At 39.8% G+C, this 25,980-nt stretch overlaps 1 protein-coding gene across 1 annotated transcript in view; it reads left to right on the plus strand.

Annotated features, from left to right (window-relative positions):
• Positions 1–25,980, plus strand: part of DNTT (DNA nucleotidylexotransferase) — a 478,907-nt gene that overhangs the window by 254,131 nt on the left and 198,796 nt on the right. The window contains exons 10-11 of the mRNA XM_084635618.1: positions 2,100–2,223; positions 5,244–5,376. Of these exons, the coding sequence (XP_084491744.1) occupies positions 2,100–2,223; positions 5,244–5,376 (257 nt within the window). The remainder of the gene's footprint in view (positions 1–2,099; positions 2,224–5,243; positions 5,377–25,980) is intronic.

Consider the following 25,980-nt stretch of genomic DNA (forward strand, 5'->3'; position numbering starts at 1 on the left):
ATGGAAAAAATAATACGATGGTTAAACAATGTAAGAACATTATGTGCTTATCAATTACAGTATACAAAGGTTAAAGATCATCCACTTGGCCGGAACCCCCCACTCCTGCTACAGGAGAGTGATTGGGATGAAAGGCCTTTCTGTAGCAGCAGGAGAACCTCAATGACCCTTTGCTTCTCCCTCAGTTCAGCCTAAAGGGGTGGAGAGTCAGTCTCCTCCTTCCTGGCCAAAAAGAAAAAGCTGCTTAGAGCTGGAGGAGCACCCAATGGCAGATCCTGAATCAAAGCTGGGCTAAGATTGTTCAGGAGGGGTAAGAAACTTCCCTGGCATAAATCCAGGGGACCAACCCCATCAAGCCTTTTCCAGATGATCACTGTCCTTTGTCTGCATGAAGGGTAAGGGGATGAAGGGGTAGGGGGACAGCTCAGCTGAGTTAGATACAATATGAGATGCAGCTTGACTTGGTAGATAGCACTTTCTGGCATTTTTAGTAGAAGAAATATTTGTCAGTGCTGGGATGACTCATGTGAGGGCTGCAGGACCGGCACTGTATTTACAATGGGCAAAGCAAAAATAAATTTGCCTCTTCATTTGTGTTTGAGTCCCTTCTTAGACAGTGTTCAGCATCAAGTGCAAATTCTTATGTTTCTGTAAGACACCTTTTCAGATATAGATAACTGCTCTATGTACTTACCCTCTGTATCCACAGTTCTGTCTTGTGGGCATTGAGATCAATTTCCATCAACTTAGTCCTTACAGAGCCAAAATGTTCTCACTGACCCCATCTCCTGGGAGTGCAGTGGCACCAAAATCAGGAGATGTACAAGCAGCAGCTTGTAGTTCAGAAACAGTAAAATCAGGATGTCACTAGGTCCTGGTCTACACTAGGACTTTAGGTCGAATTTAGCAGCGTTAAATTGATGTAAATCTGCACCCGTCCACACGATGAAGCCCTTTTTTTCGACTTAAAGGGCTCTTAAAATCAATTTCCTTACTCCACCCCTGACAAGTGGATTAGCGCTTAAATCAGCCTTGCCGGGTCGAATTTGGGGTACTGTGGACACAATTCGACGGTATTGGCCTCCGGGAGCTATCCCAGAGTGCTCCATTGTGACCGTTCTGGACAGCGCTCTCAACTCAGATGCACTGGCCAGGTAGACAGGAAAAGAACCGAGAACTTTTGAATCTCATTTCGGAGACTGCGGGAACTGAGGGATAGCTACCCACAGTACAACACTCCGGAAGTCGACGCTTGCCTCGGTACTGTGGAAGCACTCCGCCGAGTTAATACACTTAGAGCATTTTCTGTGGGGACACACACACTCGAATATATAAAACTGATTTCTAAAAAACCGACTTCTATAAATTCGACCTAATTCCGTAGTGTAGACATACCCTCTAAACAGAAAAGGAGGACTTGTGGCACCTTAGAGACTAACCAATTTGAGCATAAGCTTTCGTGAGCTACAGCTCACTTCATCGGATGCTGTAGCTCACAAAAGCTTATGCTCAAATAAATTGGTTAGTCTCTAAGGTGCCACAAGTACTCCTTTTCTTTTTGCAAATACAGACTAACACGGCTGTTACTCTGAAACCTCTAAAACAGACAATGAGGAAGCAGTTCTTCTCCTTTATGCTAGGAAGTCAATGGAGTGCCAGCTTGGAAGAGGTTTTTTGTTGTTGTTTTTTTTAAATTGATATATAACGTTACTGTTTATTACTTAATGTATCACTTTGAATGGTGAAAAAAGAGTAAGTATAGTTGCTTAGTACTACTGAAAATCCTACATATTTAGCTAAATCATGCCAAGATGCTGCTGGTTTTTTTAGATTTCATGTTAATGAAAACTGTTCAGGTACCATAACCATTTGGTTGCATAGGGTAATTGTGAGGAAAGAAAAGAAAAGAAAAGAAAAGAAGAAGCTACACCCATACAACAAATCCAGCGAGGATGAATATTGCCCTATGTTTTAGTTGTACACACAAATCTATTGGTTTTTTACTTTGTTAACCCATTGTTCTTTTTGAAAGCAGCACTGTGTTGTCTCAGCAGATGTCTGCAGTTACACTAAAATGTATATTGTTCTGTTTACTTTAGCTGTTTACTTCTGTCTTTGGAGTGGGATTGAAGACATCAGAAAAATGGTACAGAATGGGTTTTCGGACGCTGGAAGAAGTAAAAGCTGACAAGACCCTGAAGCTATCAAGGATGCAGAAAGCAGGTAAAACCCCCACTAAAAGATTGGTGTTTAAGTACTTTAATGCCTTTAAAACAGCATGAATTAGAGTAGGCTATAGCAGTGGTTCTTAACCTTCAAGACTACAGGAGTATGGTTTGTCTTGTGTAACCCAAGTTGTTGGTGCTCTATAAAAGTCTGCCAGAAGTGAAGCACAGCCTTAGGAAGGATGGCTGTGATCACCCTGTCTCAGGCCAGGAGCTTGAGTCCAGGACTGAGGACAAGGAACAGTCCTGAGGGAAAAAGACTCAGAGAGGTCCAGGATCTACAGTGGGAAGAAGTGAAGGGCTGAAGGAAGCCTGGTACAATCAAAACACAACTCCAGGAAAGGCGGGCTGTGGAACCCTGCCCCACAGGAAAAGAAGTTTGAGCCCAGGATTGGCATTTGGAAAAATATGGTAGAAAGGACTTTCTCGATCAGGCCAGACTAATACATAGGAAGAGGCACTGGGAAAGAAAAAGAGTGAATTTGAGTTATGGTACACACAGCCCAGTTGTTCAGGGCTCCCAGGGTTGGGAACCCTTAGCTGAAGCTGCATGTGGGTTTCCCCCACCCATGTAACCAACCTAGTAAAGCGTACAGCTGTTAATGGGGAGGAAGAAAAGACTGACTGGAGCCAAGGGATGGTTGGAAACTGAGCCCAGGAAAAGAAGGGTCAAGACTATGCAACAGGACAAATGCTTATAGGAAGGGCTGTGCATCATTTTTTATACCTGGGGCAGAGTGCTGAATCTTTTCAGAAACCAATCTGTGCTGAAGGCTGAGAGAACCATCATGGATGAGGGGAAACTGAGGCAAGGTGACTGCAGCTTCCTGGTGCACCACAAGGGGGCATGTTCTGCGATTGCTTCATGATCCATACACCAATACCCCTTTTCTTAATGCACACAGGTGTGTCATTTTTTCCCCAGACTATATTAATCTGCCTCCCATTCTCATTCTGTTTGTGGATCTCTGTTCTTGGAGTCAGTGGCAATTTCAATACCTCTGACTTTGAGTTATTTAAGTTTTCTAACTAAAATAGAAAATGTTTTTAGTATGTCTGTTCCTTATAGACTGCAACTAAACTTTATTTGGATTGTAAGTTTGCTAAGTAACTTTAAGGGAACTTCCTCATTGGAAGGTTGTTGCAAACTCAGTCAAACCAATTTTAACACTGTTTGTTTGTTTCTGCAGAAAAGCCCGTCAGTTCCCCTTGAAATGGAAAAATTTAGACCCAGCTGTATTTATGCCAGAGGTGTAGCCTCTGGGATTTTAAAATAAATTTTGGTTTGGTTTTAAAATACACTATATATTCCAGTCATCAATACCTCTGAAGCCAGCTCTCCTTTAGCTTGAGTGGCAGAGACCTGAGCTTTGGTTGCTCTAGGTCCTGGGTTTGACTCCTCCTCACTGATTGTGATATTGGCCCCAGTTCATGATACACAGTAACAATTTTTGAGAAAGCCAAACTATGTTCTCCTTTAAAACTGGTTGCTGAAATGCTCTGACTGGAGAATGCAGGGTGCTTTAAAATTCTTCTTATAAACACAACCAAAACTTTTTTTTCTGAACTGGCATACATTTATCTGGATACACTCTTTTTTTCCAATTCCAAGTGACATGAGGAGCTTTCTCCACACACACACACTTTTATCTCAAGTGGTAAAAGCCTCTGCTTTCACTTCCAAAGATCCCAGGTTTGGTCACCTCGTGGATTTGTGCATTAGGGAACTTTCAGTTTGTGCCGGGGGGTGGGGGGATCCACACAGACTGTTAGTGCACAACATGGTATTGTGTGCTAGAAATTATACCCTAGCTGGTGCTCACTAATGTACTATTTAGACAAACCCCAACATGCACAATATGGTGACCCTCACATACATGTGCCCTGTGCTGGGTGCACTTCTTCTATCATTCTTTAAAGCTCACCTATTTTCAGACACGCTAATGCTATTGATTATTTTAATGTGATTTAAATGTCATTGTTAATATAATCATTACTACAATAAAGGATGCATGGATCAAAAGGTCTTATCCCTGTCCAAATTATGTCCAGACATGAGTGGCCCCCACCACCAGGGCTCCAGTCCAGTCCTCTCCTTTCCCAAGCCTCTAAAACACGAAGGGTGAAGTCACTCAATGGGAGTTCTTCCATTTTCTTTCACTGGGGCCAGGATTTTACAAGTAGCAAATCTTAACTTTCACTAACACCAGAGGCTGCTGTAGGCTTTGTAGAAGTTGATCAACTCTCAACCCCTTATAATGCTGAAAGCCTTAGATCAGCCCAACTTACAGAACCCTTGAAGACACCTGATCTCTAATATCAACCATTCCTAACTACCACTTCTTTTGTGACCTAAAAAAACAATCCAGCCTCTCCTCATGTCCCAATGACACTTTTCTCCTAGCTCCCCAAGACCAACCAGAACCTTTTCTGTTCTTGCTGGTGCTTATCTCCTAACCACCCTTGCTAGTCTCCATCCACCCGCCTGGTGCTCAGCAATGGAACTTCTTTGGTGAAGCCAGAGATTCATTCCCCATCAAGAACCTGGAACTTCTAAGGAAATCTGCTAGTGATGTTTTTCCTTTGGGGAAAGTTAATAGAGTCAATAAATCTATCAGTAAGTTCTCCCTGGTTTGTTCTTGTAAAAAGTAGAAATTTCTTGAGCTGACTCTGAAGAGGTAGAGCCATATTTGGAAGTAATGTTGAACTAAAACATGCTGCTCATAGATTATAAGGCCAGAAGGCACCATTATGATTAGTCTGAATTCCTTATATAACACAGACCATGACATTTTACCCAGTACTTCCTACATCAGGCTCATAACTTCTGGTTGAAGTAAAACGTATCTTAATTGGGGTCAGCTTAGGAATCCCATGCCTTTCATGCAACTTGAGTGTTTTTGACTTGCTGCTGAACAGTTTATTATCTGCCTTATCTTTAGCTTGCTTAATTATATGTATATTTTAATATTTCATTCAGATCAATACTTTTTTTAACTCATGTAAAATTACTTTTAGGATTTCTCTACCACGAAGACCTCGTTAGCAATGTATTTAAGGCAGAAGCAGATGCAGTAAGCTTGATTGTTAAAGATGCTGTACGGACATTTTTACCAGATGCTTTAGTGACCACAACTGGTGGTTTCAGAAGGTAAATAGAATAAATAATTTGGGACTTCCTGTCTTCCCCCCATACATACACAAAATGATGATTTCTGAGCTGTAGAGAGCAAGCAAAGAAAATAAATGGGAGCGTATGAAAGTTCGTTTCTAATAGTTAATAGTGTAAAAAATCTACATGGACAAATCCTAGGAAGCAAGACTTTTTTGATCACATTTCCAAGGGTTTCAACTCTGAAAAGTACAGATTCTTGGTTTATCATTATAAAAATCTATTAGCTTACAAACAAACTACATACAAAAAAGATGAAGTGATATGTTTATATTGCACATTATGGTATCACATAGGATTTTCCATGCTTTTTATTGTTGAAACTAAATTCCCATACCTGAAAATGGTACAATAATAGAAGTTTTACGCTTTAAAAAAGGCCTTTAATGTGTGATTGAAGGCAATGAGTTTTCCTTGTTGATACTCATTCTTATAAACTTGGTTGGGGAGAAGAAAAGGTGGCAAGAAAGAGCCCAGTATCTGCAGAGGTAGACATGGTGTGCTTGTTGACCTGAGAGAACAGTAATTTTTGGGTAGCTAGGTGATCTTGGAATTTCCTACCTGTCTGGTTATTTTCCTCTAAGCTTTTGAATGTAGGGAGAACATATGTGAAATCAGCGGAAAACAAATCTCACCACCCTAGTAAATCAAAATTAGTACCTGAATATTCTCTCTAACATCACAAACTTGGGTGAAATCCTGGTCCTACTAAAGTCAAAGTCCCATTGGCTTCAGGGGAGCCAGTACCTCACCCAGATCTCTTCCCAAGCACTAACACTTAGTACTTAATGTACGTAGAGCTACAAACTACTATATCAAACAAACCACTGTAGAAAAAACAAAAATCCAAATCCCAAATAAAATATTATCCTAGGCTTACATAATTAATCTGCACAACCCTCCTTTAAAATAGGTTTATTCTCAATTTGAAGTTCTGGCAGATGGAAGTACAAGTTAGTTAAGTGACTTTCCTAAAGCCACACAGCAAGTTAGTGGTAGTATTAGGACTACAGTGCAGAAGTTCCTGGCTTCTAGCCCCAAGCTCAGTCCACTAATAGATGCTGTTCCTTACAGCATTGTTATAAAACTAAGTTTAATTATACAAGTGAATATTATACAAGTGAATATTCACTAGCACCAGAAATTTAAATCTACTGTGTTATTTGTCTGTTTTTCAAATCTTTCTTTCTGACTGGCTAGCAGTGTAAGAGTACCTGCCAGAAAAATGGTAATTAAAATGCTCTTCTTGGACTTAAAACATGCTCTGCACTTCTCTCAAATCTCTTTTCTTTACAACTACAGGTAAAGCTGCCATGCAAAGAGAGGAGAAGGAGAGAAATTAAATTTTGTTAATCATAGGAGCCAGAATCATGCAACTGAGAGCATGTAGGTGGCCTGTTGCAGTCATACAAGGCACCTTGGGAGTCCTCATAGGGCTCCACACATCCACCTGTATGTTATCAGTTACAGGATGAGGGCCTAAAATAGCTCACAAGTTACTGGTGCCATCACCTTTGTGCCATCTCCTGATCCCTTTTATAATTATGCCCTACATCTGTAATGCTAATAGTAAAAATATACACTACATAGTACGTAGATATATTGTATATAATGGAGAGGTGGCCAAAGTGTGACTTGTTGCCCATATGCGAACTATGATTAGAATGCTGCAACAAGATTGAGTATTACATTCTGCGATCTCTAGTATCTGCATGCTGCACTTCCATGTTTAAGATGATTGTGACTGCAATCTGCTCAGTTTGATGCAAATTAGTCATGTACCTTGTGTTCCTGGTAAGCTTTATTATTTACACATGCACCTTGCTAGGGCAGAATTATGGATATAAAACTGTCACAGTTGTAACAATCACTGTTTCTTCTGATGTGATGTATGCTTGGGGCTTTTTGGTAACATAGATGTTTGCAATGTGTGAGTCTCACAGATTCAGATGTAGGCCTGTTGCACTGTTTATTCTTTACGAGGCTCCTTTGTGCTTTTGTAATGGTCATTAGACTTTATATCTTTAAATGGTTATATAAAGATGTACAGGTGAATTATACAGAAAAGTATGTGGTGAAGTCTTGAGAGTGATCCTATCAACAATGCCTAAAGGACTCAGGAGCACAAAATTCCCCCTCCCCACAACAGTAGCCTACCAAACTACAGGGAATAAATGATAGATTGTAGGATCTTTGAACACTGTTCATTTTTAAATTGGGTTGACATAAATGTATTTAGCGCATATATATTTTGGTTACTGAGATATCATGATGGCTGTATAACAGTAAATTTTCCCCAAACTCTCTCTTTTATCTGTATGAGGTGGTAGTGGTCAAACGTATTGCACTGGGTTGTAGTAAGAAATAAGAACCATTAGCTCAAGACCTCTTACAGGACAATTTCAGTTTGTGACTCCTTATTTGTTTGGGTTTCTTTGTTCTGTATGTATAGATTTAGCACATTTTAAAAAGGTAGACAGGCTTTATTAGTCATCTGGCTTTGTGCCAGGGATTCTCCCAAAATACATCCAGTATATTACAAACATACCACAAACACATGATTGCGTGAGGTCTGAAAGTTCTGAATAACATATTCACCCCATAGTGCACTGATTCCTCTTACCGTGTAGCTATGTATCTTAGATATATAGTGTTGGAGATAAGAAGCAGATAAGTATCTTGCTCCAGGTGTGTGTGTGTGGTGTGCAGTTGCGGTGGTGGGGAAATTAGGGTATGTCTACATTGCAGTGAAAGACCTGAGAGACCGCTCTGGCTGACTCAGGGCAGCTGACCTGGGCTGAAGCTGTGAGGCTAGAAGTGTAGATGATCAGGCTCAGGCTGGAGCCTGGACTCTGAGACCCTTCCCCTCCACAGGGTCTCTGAAACTGGGCTCCAGCCCTAGTTGGAACATCTACACTGCTATTTTTAACCCTAAAGCCCAACCCCTCTGCTGGAGTCAGCTCATGTGGGCTCTGAGATTCTGTGCTGCAAGTGTTTTATCACAGTGTAGAGGCCAAGGGTCTATGAAATGGCAAGCCCTGCTCATCACAAGTAAACATGGAGAGGAGATTACAAGATATCTAACAAAAATCACTGGAATCCTTTAGTAATGAGCAATTACATTGTTTGGAGGTTCAACAGGGGGATATAAGCATCTGACTGACCTAAGGCTGGGGATATTTAATGAGCTGCCTTTTTTGTTAGATTTCTGGTATTTCTTGGTTCGACCTACTTTGCAAATGCCATGTAATCAGGTATTTCAGTATGTGTCCTGGCCAAAAATAGGAGGTGGAGACATGTGAAAATCAGTTTAGCATCATTTTTCAAACATCATAAAAGGTTTGAGATTTGAGCTAATATTCAACTCCAACTCATTTCAGCTTATTTTACTGGAACCCGTTTGCACATCCTAACAGTGTGCATTTTGTTATGTTGGCTGCCATCAATCACAGACCTGGGTAAAGTCTATGGGTATACTAAGCACCATTCATTCAGGCTAAATGAAGGAACAATTAAATCCACCTGTGTGTGGTGATAGCTGAAACAATAGAAGCCACTTCCCTGCTGTGCTATCTAACATAGGTCAGTCAGCTGAGAGTATCTTCCTTGTGAGTATGCTGCAGGCTTTGTACTTTAGGAACCCAGAGTGAGATCAGGGCTATATTTAAACCACAACCCTCTTCATTAGTTACATGACAAGATGGCTACTACAGACTCTGTGCAGACCCTATGTGTCTGCATCATGTACATTCCCTTGCAATGGGAAGCCCCTGCTGATTATGCATGACTAATTTTAAAGAGATAGTGCCATGATATACCACACGCTTATGGTACAGGTCAGCCTGAGCAAAATCTAAGCCACGTGGGAGAAGTTAAAAATTCTTTTCTGTTAGGACACACTTTTCCGGGTGAGAGTGAAACACAAATTGCAGTGCTGAAATAAAAGGGTAAATTTAGAAATGGAACAACTGTACTTAAAGAATGAGTAAATCATGCTTCTACACATGCTGTCCATAGGAATGCATTTTGTCGTCTATCTACTGATTGCCGAGCAGCTCCATGCTAGACAGAGAAGTGTTGAGGAAGCTGATAGCACCATATAAAGATGATAGAATGTGTTACAGGAAGGACTTGGGTTTGTGGTGCAGCATACTTGAATTAGCATAACATTAAAATAATAAAATGATCATGAATAATATAGCTCTGATTAAATGTTCGGCACATGTATAAAAATTTTCTTGCCCTATTATCCTGAAATCTAAGGGACAAATACTGAGAGGAACTAGGCACTCTTAGTTCTCATTAGTTGCAGTGGGAGTTGAAAGTATGCAACTCATCTCAGAATTTGACTAAGTTAAAACATCATGTGATATTGGGGTGGGGACAGGGAAGACAAGTTGCTGTAAAATGATATTGTTAGATTGATTTAGTTAATAGTGTGCGTGTCTTGAATACCTGCTAAGAATAGAGCAGTATATAAGCTGGGTGGGTGTATCTTGTCACACATCTTTTAAGTGAGACCTATAACTGAGTTCCTTATAACTTCTGTAGTCATTAAAAATCCCACTGCTCCTTATTAAGAGACTTCTGTTAGTAACAGTGTATCTCATATATAAAATGAGATGAGATATCTCAAGTAATGAGATGCTACTATTGCCGGTATAGGTGTTAGTGCTATTATTAACGCAAGACTATTAATAAAAAATGAGATTTTTAATGAACACAAGGAACTCAGATTTAGGTCTCAAACAAAAAGTTCCAGCAGCACAATGTCCCCTAACACCATGTTGGAACACTTGTTCAACAAAGACTCAGAGAAAGTTGTCATGTGGTGAATCACTAACATCACATACTGCAGCATCTTGGATTTTCATTGATTTGGTTTAGCTGATGAAATGACTAAGTGACTCAAGATAAAACTTCAGTTGTCATTCGTTCTGTGCAGTACGTTTTGAGGGTGGGGTTATATGAGGGTTAGGTGTGCATGGGCAAAGGGAGTTTTTGTGTTTTGTAGGGGACTCAGTTATGATGGCCGTTTAATTGTATTTTTGTTTATATAATGTGTCAGGGAAGCGCCTGGAACTCTGGGTATGCATCCCTTTTAATTATTGTAAAAATCTAAAAAAGTCCAGTAGACACAAAATATGTAGGAAAAGTGAAAGTGGATTTTTGATATTGGATTCAGCCCACTATGAAGTCACATTCTGAACATTAAACACACACACACACACACAAAATCAGACCTAAAGATCTGGTATCTGGGTTAAGCAAGTGACTTTGTTATTGTAAAATTCAGTTATGTAGTTCTTGAATGAAGACACCTTGGTTTCTGAACATTACTGCTCTTCACACAGTAGATGGGTGCTTTGTACATTGTAAATGCAGATGCTGTACAGCGTATCCATAGAATCAGAATGCTTTTCCATCTGTCTACTACCATACTACCAACATGTGCTCTTCTCACACTAGCTCAGAACATGGAATTAGTTCCAGACACTTATACCAAAGCAGAGACTAAAACATAACTCCAGGCTCCTAAACCCAGAGGAAGGCTCCATTAGAAGACTGCAAAGAAATTAGCCCAGAAAGGGAAGATATTAAGAATCAAATTTTAGAAAGCAAGACTCCACTAGCGGAGCTACAAGACAGCTTTACTAGTTTAGTCTGTAGATGTCTCTGTTACGCTCATTCCTATCACTCACTGTAAAAAACAGGCATATACAGCTGAGAAGAATTCAGGCTTACTTCCTCCCATCATGATATAAGTGGTTGTCATTGTGTAAAAAATCATTCAGCTTATTGCTTCTAAAGGTCTGTACAAGTGTTACTATTCTGGCCTTTTGTTTTGAGACTGATATTTTAATGCCAGATTGCATAGGCATAAGCATATAGTGCTTAGTAAAGGAATATTATATTGTAATTTTTAAAGAATAGTTCCTATTCCTCCCTCCACCCCATTTGCATTAGGGTCCAAATCCTTATTCCGTTTTTACTCAGACATTATACAGTCAAATATCCATTGACTGGAGTTTGCCTGAATGTGGACTGAGTAAAAATGGACTAAAGGCCTCAGGAGTTGAGCTAAAGTTTGAGAAGGATGGTTCAATGGTTAGGGGGCCAGCATGAGAGCTGGAAGACCCTGCCTTCTCTGCTACAGACTTGGATAAGCCACTTATTCTTTCTCAGCCTCAAAGCCCATGAGAATAACAGCAGTTCCATACCTCACACGGGTGTTACTATGATAAATACATTAAAGATTGTGAGATGCTCAACTTTGTGCTAAAAGGAGTCATAAGTACAGATAGGAATATAAGTGCTAGAAGGCGGGCGGGGAGAAAGCAGATTTTGAATACATTTAGGTAAGGTCCCATGGGATCTTATGAAAAATCTAAGGGATAAAAGGAGTTTGGGAGCGCTGGCATTAGAATATTAAAGCCACAACTGCAGACTATCCTAATGAGAAGGGAAGATAGGAAGAATCGTAAGAGGCCAATATGGCTTCCTCAGCAGCTCTTTAATTAGCTGCAAATCAAAAAGCAATCCTACAAAAAGGGGAAACATGGATGAATTGCCAAGGAGGAGTACAAAAGACTAGCACAAGTATGCAGAGACAAAATCAGAAAAGCTAAAACCCAAAATAAGTTCATCTACCCAAGGACATAAAAGGCAATAAGAAGATTCTTTAAATACATTAGGAACAAGGGAAGACAAAGGAAAGTATAGCTCCTCTGCTTAGTAGGGAAGATGAGCTAACAACAGATGACATCAGGAAGGCTGAGGTATTTAATGCCTATTTTGCTCCAGTTTTCATGAAAAAGATTAATTGTGATCAGATAAGCAGCAAAAAATATTAACAACAAGGGGGAAGGAATGCAAGCCAAAATAGAGAGCAAACATGTTAAAGAATATTTAGATGAGTTAGATGTATTAGAGTCTGCAGGGCCTGACAAAATACATCCCAAGCTATTTAAGGAATTAGAGGAAGCAATCTTGGAACTGTTTGCAATTCTCTTCAAGGATTCATGAAGGATGGGTGAGATCCCAAAGGACTGGAGAAGGACATATGCACAACCTATCTTTAAAAAGGGAAACAAAGAAGTCCCAGAGAATTACAGACCTGTCAGCCTACCTTCAATATCTGGAAAGATACTGGAACCAATTATTAAACAACCAATTTGTAAGCAACTGCAGGCCAGTAAGCCTAACTTCAGTACCAGGCAAATTGGTTGAAACTACAGAATTATCAGATACACAGATGAACACAATTTGTTGGAGAAGAGTCAATATGGTTTTTGTAAAGGGAAATCATGCCTCACTAATCTACTAGAGTTCTTTAAGGGAGTCAACAAGCATGTGGACAAGGATGATCCAGTGCATATAGTGTACTTAGATTTTTCAGAAAACCTTTTATAAGATTCCTCAAAGGCTCTTCAGTAAAGTAAGCTGTCATGGGATAAGAAGGAAGGTACAGAAAAGGGCAAGAAAAATTAGGAGTATGGAATAGCTTCCATATGAAGCAAGATTAACAAGATTGGGAATTTTCAGCTTGGACTAAGGGGAGAATATGATAAAGGTCTATAAAATCATGACAGGTGTGGAGAAAGTAAATAAGGAAGTGTTATTTACTCCTTCTCATACCACAAGATTTAGGGGTCACCAAATGAAATTAATAGGTAGCAAGTTTAAAAACAAACAAAAGGAAGTATTTCTTCACACAATGCACAGTACCAACCCGTGGAACTCTTTGCCAGAGGATGGTGTGAAGGTGAAAAGTATAATAGGGTTCAAAAAAGAACTAGATAAGTTCATGGAGGATAGGTCCATCAATGGCTATTAGCCAGGATGGGCAGGAATGCAAAACTATGCTCTGAAGAGTCCCTGGCCTCTGTTTGCCAGAAGCTGGGAATGGGTGACAGGGGATGGATCACTCTGAAGCACCTGACATTGGCCACTGTCAGAAGACAGGATACTGGGCTAGATGGACCATTGGTCTGACCCAGTATGGCGGTTCTTATGTACCTAGAGTATAATAGGTTATAAGTAATAGCCAATATGGATTTGTCAAGAACTAATCATACCAAACCAATCTAATTTCCTTCTTCAATAGGATTAGTGGATGGGGGCGAACTATAGACATGATAGATCTTGATTTTAGGAAGACTTCTGACAGTCCCACAGGTCATTCTCATAAGCAGAATAGGAATATGGTCTAGATGGAAGTTCTATAAAGTGGGTGCACAACTGGTTGAAAGACCATGCGCAAAGAGCAGTTATCAATGGTTCAATGTCAAACTGGAAGGGTACATGTAGTGGAGTCCTGCAGGGAGCTATCTTGGGTCTGGTACAATTCAATATTTTCCTTAATGACTTGGATAATGGAGTGGAAAGTATGCTTATAAAAGTTGTGGATGACATCAAGCTGGGAGGGGTTGGAAGCACTTTGGGGGACAAGATTAAATTTTAAAACATCCTTGTCAAATTAGAGAATTGGTCTGAAGTCAACAAAATCAAATTCAGTAAAGACAAGTGCAAAGTCCTAGACTTAGGAAATAAAAATTAAATGCCCTAATACAAAATGGACAATAATTGAGTAGATGGTAGTAGTACTGCTGAAAAGGATCTGGGGATCGTAGTAGATCACAAATTGAATGAGTCAACAATGTGATACAGTTGTGAAAAAAGGGTAATATTTTGGTTGTATTAACACAAGTGTCGATATAAAACACAGAAGGTTATTGTCCTGCTCTACTTGGCACTGGTGAGGCCTCACCTGGAGTAATATGTCCAGTTCTGCATGCCACGCTTTTAGGAAACATGTGGATAAATTGGAGACAGTGCAGAGAGGGGCAACAAAAATGATAAAAGGTTTAGAAAATATGACCGATGAGGAAAAGTTAAACAAACAACTGGTTGTGCTTATTCGTGAGAAAAGAAGATTAAGGGAAGACCTGATAATGGTCTTCAACTATGTTAAGGGCTGTTAAGAGGACTGTGATCAATTGTTCTCCGTGTCCACTGAAGGTAGGACAAGTAGTAATGAGCTTAATCTGCAGCAAGGAAGATTTAGTTTAGGTATTAGGAAAAACTTTCTAAACTATAAGGACAGTTAAATTCTGGAATAGACTGCCAAAGGAGGCAGTAAAATCCCCATCACTGAGGGATTTTAAGAACAGGTTGGACAAACACCTGACAGGGATGGTCAAGCTTTATTTGATCCTGCCTCAGCACATGGGGCTGGACTTGATGACTCCTCAGGTCCCTTCCAACCCTACATTTCTGTGATATGTTCACTCCACAAATCACCAGAAAAGGTTCAGGTAGCTGGGAGGGGGCTAATTAACCAAACAGGCTGCACTTGGGGGAGAATTAGGTGCCCTAATAGAAGGGGAAGCTCAGCTGAGCAAGTGTAGGCTGGCCAGTACAAAGCCAGCAAGCGGAGAACAGAAGGGGGCTGCAGCAGTAATCCTCTGCAGTCACTCCCTGGAAGAAGGGAGAAGTGTCTGGAGCTGCAGCGTTAAGTCACTGCAGTTATTCCCTGAGAGGAGGGAGTTTGGGCTTGAAGAGTGAGGAGGTGACAGAAGATAGAGCAGAGAGGTAGAAAGGAGTCCAGGGAATTAGCAACAGGGTCTGGGAGCTAACAGACCATATTTGCTAGACATAGGGTCTCTGGACTGGAACCTGGAATAGTGGGTAGGCCCAGGTTCCTCTACCAGCTGCTGGGAAAGTGGCGTAGGACCTGGCCTTGGATTGGAAAACTGTTGGGAGAAGCATTATCACAGCTGATCCAGTTGGACTTTGATGCCCCCAGAAGGGGAGAAACAGACAGCAGACAGTGACCTGGCTGGAAGGCCAAGTCACGAAGAGGGAGTGCACTGAGTCCCAAAGAGTGAGAGGGGATGTAGCGAGAGCAAACAATGGAAGTGGGTGTCAGATCTGGAGAGAGCTAATCCTTTGAGCAGCCAGGAGGAGGTATCCTAACAGTGAGAGAACCCCACGACAGAAACATTTCTATGAAATCTAAATTATGAAGCTGTTAAATACCTTCTTAATAAGACCTTTATAAGCCTGGTGATATAGCTCCTGAAAGGCTATCAGGGAACTCTCTAAGGAGCTAAATCATTTGGCAGCATTCTTTTCAATGCAGGAGAAAGCATTAAAGAAAATATTGTTTGAGAGAGGCTGCAACAGCCTCTTTGGTGATCTTTGTTTGTAAAAACCTACAGTATCAGTACTTTTACCTATGTGATCCACATCCAAAAAGTACACCTCCCCATCCTCATCACCATTACCAGAGGAATGGATGTGCTCTTAGAAACAGTCTTACCAATGCTGAGCAAACAGGTTATTTTTAAAAAGCATGTGAAATCAAGACATTAATATTTTTAATCTATGTTAATATAAGTATTTTGGCTTTCTGCCAGAAATTTGTTTCTTAGCTTAAAGTGATTCTCTTTTGACATATTCAGTTTAGGCCCTGTGCCTAAAGAAGCAAGGAGCTCAGATAAAATGGTATAAACCTAGTGAACAAATCTATTGGGTCTGTATCATCTGGATTTAAGGGATCCTTCAGCTTCACTTAAGTTTTTGATGTACTTCAACAGAACTTTAAAAAAAAAAAAAAAAGGTGCACTTACATGGCCTGGGACTGTGATAAGTATTTGCTGTGTAAAAAAGAAATATCTTGAGGGCTTCTTTAAAAAGTCAGATATTTCTGAATTTTTGGCCACAAATACGATGGAATAGTTGTGCCAAAAAATACTTTCATTAATGGAGTCACAGCATTGTATAATGTTGATATAGCTACTGCTTTTGTGGTAATGTTGCCCATGGCCTTTTAGAAATGGAACTGCTAGGAGGGTCCTGTAATCACAATAGTGTTACATTGGTGGTGGTTTCTGATAAATGAAACCATGTATATTCTAATTTATTTTGTACGAGAGAGAGAGAGAAAAAATATGAAATATACACTTTCCAATCTATTTAAATATCTTGAAAACATTTGTGGTTGAACTGAACCATTCATTGGGTTTCAAAGTAAATTCCTTGATAAGGTCTGATAAAAAGGAAGCTCTGTTTGGTACTTTGTGTAGTTGATAAAAGCACTTTTTAGTGGGAGCTGTAAGTGTTGCACTGAATTAGTGCATGAGACGGTCTTCCCTGAAGACATAGGTTCAAATCCAGGTTAAATTAATTATTAATATACTGTAGAATGTGCAGTGTCATTCTAATTGCTGTTTGTACACCATAAAAGATTTTCTTTCTGCTCTGGAGAGGTGTAGGAATACAATAGTATTAGATTTTTTGGACTGATACAGTTAAGGAAGGCTTCAGAGTAACAGCCGTGTTAGTCTGTATTCACAAAAAGAAAAGGAGTACTTGTGGCACCTTAGAGACTAACCAATTTGAGCATAAGCTTTTGTGAGCTACAGCTCACTTCATCGGATGCATACTGTGAAAACTGCAGTATTCCACAGTATGCATCCGATGAAGTGAGCTGTAGCTCACGAAAGCTTATGCTCAAATAAATTGGTTAGTCTCTAAGGTGCTACAGTTAAGGAAGGACATCTACTTTCATTAAGTTTTCAGTCAAGATAATCAGCGGAGGTTCCTTATTCTACTCAAGTCTCAGCATTACACAATTTCTTGTCCGTTACATTATACATTGGACATACACATTTCTTTATGCCTTTTCAGTCTAAAGGATTAGGTATAAGTCAGGAAGATGTAACCTGTACCCAGATGCTCAAGTTCAATTACGTTGGTTTCTGCTTACTTTCTCCCAGTGCAGTTACAGGGAGGACAACTGTTTTATCTGCTGTTTCTCATTTTGTCAAGGACAAATCAGCTTTAGGGTAGCTTTGAGGCAATCTGCTCAGTGAACATTTGAGTTGACCAAACTGTTTGCACATTCTCTAAATTTAAACATATCTTAGATGGATTTGGCAGTTCTGTAAGCAACACACTGAAGCGCCTTAGGACATCAACAAACTCAGATTTGCCACTAGTAAACTTTATTCTGCTGTGAATGAGGTTTCCAACTCGAAGTGATCCAATCCATACTAACGAAATATCTTTAGCTTACAGGACTCCTTAAGAAGATAGTAGAGGTTACCACTCCCTTTCTTCTTCCAAAGCTTCCCTAACACTTAAATCATCCATCAGGAAAGAGGAAATCCTTTCCTGGGTAACTACATGATCAACAGAATAAGTTTAAAGGCAATCTTGGTGTCTCCAGTGGTGTCATTCAGAGAGTGACCTCTGCCATCAGATCTTTGACTGTTTTTTCCCTTTCATGGCATCCATCACAAATCACCTGTAAGCCATGATGAACTGTGAGAGTGAAGAAAGTATTTGGGAGCCACAGTATCACTATGGACAAAATATGTTCTTAATATCCCTCCAGACAATTCAGAGAGTGGTCATTTGGACCCATAGATACCATTCCCTCAAATCCTTCTGGAACCTACCCAGTTTCACCAGAAGTGGACTATTAAACAGATCTTTTACCCCAACTACATGAGAGTGTCAAAGCCTTAGGCTGGAAGTGATCAGTCCATAACCGTATTATGTAGTTATAATCTCCATATTCTCCAAAGCTATTCCAAACACTAGATCCAGAGTGGTAACAGCAATGGGACCAGGATTTCACTATTTATGTAAAGAGCCGGAAATCACGCAGGCTAGCCCTATGGTTGCTATTATAGCCTTGACCTCCCAAGTCAGTCCAGAAGGAGCATGCACCTTAAAGTCACTGACCACTATCATCCTTGGTATCTCCACCACCACAGTGAGAAACATGAGAAACTCAGCCAGAGGCTCTGTGGTGTAGTGGAGGAATTTATGTAACAACATAATTAAACCCAATGTTATGCAATTCCAGGTTTTGTACATCAGCTAGACACCTTTTATACAATCATAGCTGTGACAATATTTAATTTTAATTCACTTGAAAGAATGACCATGCAACCCCAAAATTGCAGCTTCTCTTTTCAGACAGTGCAGTATGAAGTCTTAGTTGTCCATTGACACGTAACCCGATGTATTCTCAGTTTAATCCTACTTTATTATATTGTAAACACATGAAAAATACAGTGGACTAAAATATTAACAAATACCTGTGCATGTAACTGTTCTAGTATTTGAAATATTCTCAAAATATTCCTAAAGTGAATACAGAAAATATTGTAATAATGTTTTCAATTTGCAAAGGCAAAATTGTAAAGACAGCAGTATAGTACAGGTTACTTGTTACGAGTAACATTATGTACTGCCTTCATGCATTATTTCTTTAGAAATTAAATACATGGTTAAATCAAAAATTCATATGCAGAAACATGTCTGCATTTAATAAATCTGGTTTGAGGAATCTTACAACTCGAATAATTCAGAATTCAGCTATATGTTAGTGGTAGTTGACAAGAGTTGTACACAAATAAAAATACTGTTCTGGACCACACAGGTACAATCAAAGCTACAGACAAGGTTAAAGTGAAAGCCAACATGTGCTCAATTAGTATACGTTTCAGAGTAGCAGCCGTGTTAGTCTGTATTCACTAAAAGAAAAGGAGTACTTGTGGCACCTTAGAGACTAACATTTATTTGAGCATAAGCTTTCGTGAGCTACAGCTCACTTCATTGGATGAAGTGAGCTGTAGCTCACAAAAGCTTATGCTCAAATAAGTGTTGTGGCACCTTAGAGACTAACACTTATTTGAGCATAAGCTTTTGTGAGCTACAGCTCACTTCATCCAATGAAGTGAGCTGTAGCTCACGAAAGCTTATGCTCAAATAAATGTTAGTCTCTAAGGTGCCACAAGTACTCCTTTTCAATTAGTATAGAATACCTAGAGCATTTTTAGGAAGATGTCACCATTTCTGTCAAAATTCATGGCATTGCAATTGTTCTTGATCATGTACAACAGGTGGGTTGTCTACTTCTCCACATAGTTATCCTGAAATAATGTAGGAGGGGGAGTTTCTGATTAACCATATACTTTTAAGTTAAATCATACTACTAGTTTGGCAATTATCAGATGCAGAATTGCCTTGGTAGAGTCTAATGCAGTATCTCAAAGAGGGCTGTTAGTGCTAGTGAAATGTAAAAGTTTAAGAGATTGCTTCAAGGAATAAAAGCAAAGCAAGTAGGCTAAAAGAAGGCTGATTGGTTTGTGACTCGATAATGTAATATGTCTATGTATACCTATTGTGGCAAATTGCTGGCACTACTATGATGGGTCTCACGCTCTCAGGCAGGGGTGGGGGGCAGGGGAGAGAGGAGGAGGGTGTTCAGGGCACCATTTCTTGCCCCTGAACTGGGGTATTAACTGCCCTACTTGTGTCCTAGAGGAGGAAAGTGGAGAGGGCAGGACCCAGGCCCACCCTCTACTCTAGGTCCGAGCTCAGGGGCCCTAGGGATAGCAGTAAACCACTTGAACTAGCAGTTCCTTCCCCTGGGCTACTTCTCTCTCCTGCCCTTCAGCTTGTGGGGCTTCCTGCCCTCCCTATGCACAAACCAGGTGTCCTTTTACCTAGGGTCTTGGTTTTCTTAGCATACCACAGCACTTCTCCAAACTCTCCTCTGCTTCCCTCCAAACTGCACTTTGCTCCAACACCAATCCACTCCATTCCAACTCCTCCAAACTGCTCTTTGCTCCAACACCAATCCACTCTGCTTCTACTCCTCCTCCTGTCTGATTGCAGCAGAGGGTTTTTTTCAGGTGACTGGCTTCAGGTGCTCTAATTGGCTTCAGGTGCTTTAATTAATCTATAGCAAATTTTCTTCCCTCTACAGGGAATAAAACTCCTTCCAGCACTCTCCTGCTGCCCTCTGGCCATGCTGTATCACGTATTCCTACCCCTGCTCAACACTGTGGGGTTGTGCTACTTAGGATGAGAGGTCACTTTTTTGTAATTTTTGCTACATAAGGGGCATCCACTTAACAACTCTGGGTTTCTGAATTATATGGCTATATTTTTAGAATGCCTGCCAGTGCATAAAACTGAACTGTTAATGGCTTTACTAAGACAAATTAAATTTTAATGGCCTTGGTTTAATTTTTCCTCTAGCCTGTTCACATCCTTTTAAATAGCATTAAATGTGATTCAGCAGTCTTCTAATATCTCAGCTGACCTGAATAGCCTTTTTAGATTAAGCAAATCTGATACATTTTAAATAAATAAAGATCTTTTTGATTGGTTAAATGCTGATATTTACAGCTCATTTAGTCCATTTATTGAGAAGCGATGTCAAAAGAACAACGGGATGCACAGAAACAGGACAGAAATAATCATGGTTCTCTGTTGCTTTACAAGTGAATGGAATTTCACTGAAGAAACTCCAACTGTTCTATTTAAAATTCATTGTTAATATCAAAGGAAAATGATTTGCTGAGAAATTATATAAATTAAAACCATTTTAAGAAGTATTAAGTGGGAAAAAGTAGCAAGTTAACAATGCAGAGTTCTCATGAGTTTATTTTCACACCTTGCATATGGTCTGATCTCAAAACAGTGTTAGAATGTCCCCTGTGGCCTTTAAATCCATTTATTCTATCCATTTAATCTAATCTGATAAAATTTAATCTTTTCATGGCTAATTTAAGTGCTTATAAAATTATATGCTTATTACTTATGAGAGGTAATAGAATTATGATTATAGTTTTAGAGCACTGCTCTAAACTTTAGTGCATGCAAAAGCATCTTTAATGTTTCCATAATAAAGTTGTTTGATGTTTATTTTAAATTTTGGATGACTTTCTCCATAAATCATAGACCCCTACTGAAATAAAACCTCCACTGTACCTGGGGATGAATGTGGGAAAATACCCTCTGAACTGTTTTCAGAGTAACAGCCGTGTTAGTCTGTATTCGCAAAAAGAAAAGGAGTACTTGTGGCACCTTAGAGACTAACCAATTTATTTGAGCATGAGCTTTCGTGAGCTACAGCTCACTTCATCCAATGAAGCTCATGAAAGCTCATGCTCAAATAAATTGGTTAGTCTCTAAGGTGCCTCAAGTACCCTCTGAGCTGAACACTCAGTATGAGATTCAGCCAAAGCCTGCCTCAGTGTGTTTACCATGTAGGCATATTGGAAAGATCGGATAAGAATAGTTTGCTACAGAAAAGATGGGAAGAGAATAGTTGCCTTTTGCTTTGGTTATCAAAAATGTTTAAAAAATTGGTATTGTCTTTATTAATTAGGGATGTTTTCAAGACTGATTCCATTTTTCCACTCTAGTTTCTTTAGAGAAGTGCCAGGTGGTAAGTGTGTTTACTTTAGATATATGCCCTACCTCTGAAACAGGTGCCCATGTACCATGGTGATAAGCTTAGAAATATCTAGATAGAAAGACATTGTGGCAGCCACCATTTTGAATTGCATTTCCCAAGTTTGAAACTTCAGCTGTTTACGCTGTAAACACTCTTTTAAAAATGTATATTAGGGTATTGTTAGCAATGGAAAAATGTATTTTTCCACACATCTCGTTCTTAAAATGTTAGAGGGGATTGTGTTTATTTTAAAGCAAACACAAGGTCTAGACATTGTAACCCAAATGTGAATGATTCAGAAAGATGAAAACCAGGGATTGTGATGAAAACCTTTGTCAATGTCACAGAGTGGTTGCTCCCTTTAAGGAGATAAAGGCTCAGCCCCACCTGTGGCACAATTAACTCATTTCCCCAGTGGTGAGAAGCAGTAAAGTCACATGATATGTGGGTCATGTGGCTTAGCTAAGCCTCATAAGTATGTCTACACTGCAGCTGGGAGCAAGCCTCTCAGCCTTGGTAGGCAGACTTGTGTTAGCAGGGCTTGAGCTAGTGTGTTAAAAATAACAGTGTGGACATAGAGACTTGGCTAGTCAAGCTCAGACCTTGAAAGTTGGGTGGGCTTGAGATCCCAAGCTGCCACTCAACCCGCACTGTCTATGGTGCTATTTTAGCATGCTAGCTCCAGCCTGCTGGTGCGAGTCTGTCTGCCCATCCTGGGAGGCTTGCTCCTAGCTGCAGTGTAGACATACCCTTAGGGAAAAAACAAGGGGGTTTAGGGAAAGGCAAAGGGTCCTTCTCTCCAGTCAGGGGAGAAGAAAGAGTCCAAGAAGGAAGTCCTGGGAGTTGCTGGTCAATAAAAGAGCAGTAAGACAAACCAGACCCTCAGGACAGAGAGGTTGGGCCCTGTTTGAAGCTGGGGTGTAGACTGTGAGGACTTTGTTTCTCTTTTTGGACTGGTATACCCGAAAAGGGCTGGGCTCTTGTTCAATGACCTAGTTGGAGTGTCAAGTAACTGGAGCAGCCAAACCAGACTCTGGTGATGTGGGTTTTTTTGAGAAACCCTGAAAAGGGGAAACCAAGGCAGGGCACCACGAGTCATACTTGGCCACAAAAGGGTGTTCAGGAGGTGGCATACCCTTAACTGTACAATGTGCAATCAGGGACCCATTTAGTAAGTTAGTGTATTCATTCCTATATTCTTCTAATCCTTCTCTTGGTGCAGTTGGACCTGAAAGATTTAGCAATTCCACTGTGCTAGATTAATTCAGGCCTATATTTTAGAACAACTAACTTATACAGTACTGCTTAGTGCCTATGTATTATTCAATTGTTCTCTTAAAGTATCCTGAGCATGAAACATTAGGCTTGGTTGTGGCCCAGACTAAAGGGAGTGAAGTGAAGTGAAATTGTGAATCCTCTCAAACAATTCCAGTATCCATTCTACAGGAAGTGGGAGCCATCACTATTTTTTGGGCTCCTCTAGAAAAGACTTTCTCAAAGAGTGAAATTCACCCTAGTGTAGAGGTACAGCAAAAGGTCTGTGTACGTGGTACATTCCACATAAGGCCTGTTGGATGGTGCATAGGGCTTGTGCTGGCTCTCTGGACAGGCAGGAATTTCATCCAAAAGTTTTATTTTTTTCTACTGTAGTGAAACCCAGTTGCCTTAGGCACTAGTAGAACACACAATATGTTGCACTATCAATCTGGGGATTTTGCAACCACAGTGCATGCCAATAGCACTTAAATTGAACTATCTTGATGATTTTATGAACTGGAAAAATCTATTTCCTACAGTAGTGGTGATCCACTGCTCTGAAAATGTTTTGATAATTTATGAGCATGTGACTACATGACAGACATCACAAGAATATAAAAACCTTTGTTAAGAAGAAATTGTACAAGTAGTTGGTGTCTGATGTTAACCTGAAAGGATGCATACACCAAATAAATTACATTTTCAAAGTCTATAGAAAGAATGTCAAATAATTCTTTACAAGAAACCCTCAGGCAAGATCAATGATGATAACGTTAGAGCTGTTTTGTAGCACAGTTGTGGCATGTGGTTTGCTGGTAATTGGAAGGGCATAAAGTCGTGTGTGTTAGTCTACAGTTGTTTGTGGATACTTTCCTTTGCCCGCTGCTGGCATCTGGTATACTATTTTATAACAAAAATGTGGTATAAGAAGTTTCTTTGGCTTCCCCAAATGAATATAGACAGTTATTTGTTTAATTTTCACCAAGATTCTTGGATTTTACCATATGTTTCACTATGTGGAAGAAAGTTGAAAATCAACAAGGTTTTGGTTAATTGTACCTGGGATTTTTCTGATCACTGGCCTTTTTTTTGGATGACTGTCATGAACAGGGGAAAAAAACAGCTGTAGATACCATTCTGTAGGAAGGGCATGATAAGGGCAATTAAAATTATTTGTGGAAAGAACAAAGTACTGGTAATAATAGTTTTCAGTCCCATTGTCTCCCGCCCCCACTCCCCAGTCCTATGACATAAAGTGGTTCACAGTAAGTGGAAAGAACAAATCAATCATAAGTGATGTAATAAAGTTTTCATGTACACCAATTAAACCAGGAAATAAAATGGTGAGTAAACAAATAACTGAGGCTGGTTGAAAACTTTCTACTGAAACTGCTTCACTTCACTTCTGAAATCCTTTTCCCATTTCTTGATTAAACTGCTTATTGACAAAAAATTTAGCAAAAAAAAATTAGTCAAACCTCAAAGTGTCAGTTTTCCATGGAAAACTTAACATTTTCACTGAAAAACTGAACTGCATTATTTAGATCCTGAAATGCCACTAGGGTACCTCATGGGAATTGTAGGTCAGGTGCCTGATGCTCCCATTCTGGGCTGGGCTACCCAAATGGACTTCGTTTCTTGTGATGCAAATCTTCCATACAGCTGCCATGATGAACCACCTCACCTCACTAAAAGAGGAGAGACCATGGTGCATCATAGGACATGTAGTTTGATGAGAGGGTACAATCTTTGCAGAGGAATGGGAATGTGAGACATCCAAAGTACAATTCTTATTAGGAACAGTGACTTTTCAGAATTGAAATATTTTGGTTCAGTTTTTTACATTTCCTGTGGAAAATATTTTTTCCCCATTTTTGTTGAAATTCTCTATGGAAATCTCCCTCCCATTTTCTGACCAGCTCTCCTCATAGTTTCACTGTGAGTAACACACAGTAGAACATGATTAGAGAGAGAAGTGAGACTATAAACAATATGGATCACAATTTTCATTTAGGGTTTGCAATAAATGCTAGAGTATAAACAAATGTTTTCAAATGTAACTAGTGATTTGGTGTGCTTGGGTATCCAGTGTGATATACCCTGCAGGGGGATGGTTTTCAGTTAATGCTGAGCAACCATAAAAATCAGGTCTCTTTAAGGTATGTTTAAGATGACACCCAGAAATTGAGCCTCCCCCACCATCATCCATTAATTTGGAGAATCTCAGTCACTGAATTTCAGCAGAACAGATTTTAGAAAAATACAAGGGGATTCAGGAATGTAAAGCAAGAGTGGGGTGTGTGTGTGTGTGTTAAAGATAGAGGAGATAAATTGATGTGTACCCAAGGGTTATATGTGCCATCTTGCAATAAATAGATGAAGACTAGAATATATCCACTATGGTATGGAAAAAATGTAAGTAAAAGCCTTAAACATGTTCTAAAATATTAGGTAATCAGGAGAATTAGAATATAGGGGGAAAGTATAAAACAGATAATAGAAGAAAATTGAAGAATAGATGGAAGGCATCAGGTATGGTGACGAGATACAAGAACATAAGGAACAAGAGGGCAAATAAAGGAGACAGTGTGGCCTTGAAAAGATAGGAAGGATTATTTATTATATAGAGAACATCCAAGGCAGCATTAAAGCCATAAAACAGCCTCCTCAGGGTTCACCAGCTGAAAATATGAATTCTAAAGTAACACAATAACTCAAAGTAGGAATGGAATAGTAGAAAATTGTTGTTTAGAACAATTTAAATTCTTCCCTGCTCTTTCAAAAGGCTATATGTAGTTCTACAAATAGCCTAGTAGGGGCATCAGAGTGGTGGTGAAAGCTACAAAAAGTACACTTCTCTTGTGGAAACACTTTTTAACTGAGTTCCCTCTTTGACAATAGCCATTGGCTTTATCTTGCAGTTTTCTTTCCCTTCTTTCCAGGGGCAGATGATGTGGTTTTGGTTTGGCCACTGTGTAGAAGCCAGGACTTCCACTCTTGACCTACAGATGCCTCTTTTGTCCACTCTGCTACCTAGCCTCACCAGCGGTTGCCTG

This window comes from Lepidochelys olivacea (genome assembly GCF_965140295.1).
Source record: "Lepidochelys olivacea isolate rLepOli2 genome assembly, chromosome: 7".
In the NCBI taxonomy this organism is placed as follows: domain Eukaryota; kingdom Metazoa; phylum Chordata; order Testudines; family Cheloniidae; genus Lepidochelys; species Lepidochelys olivacea.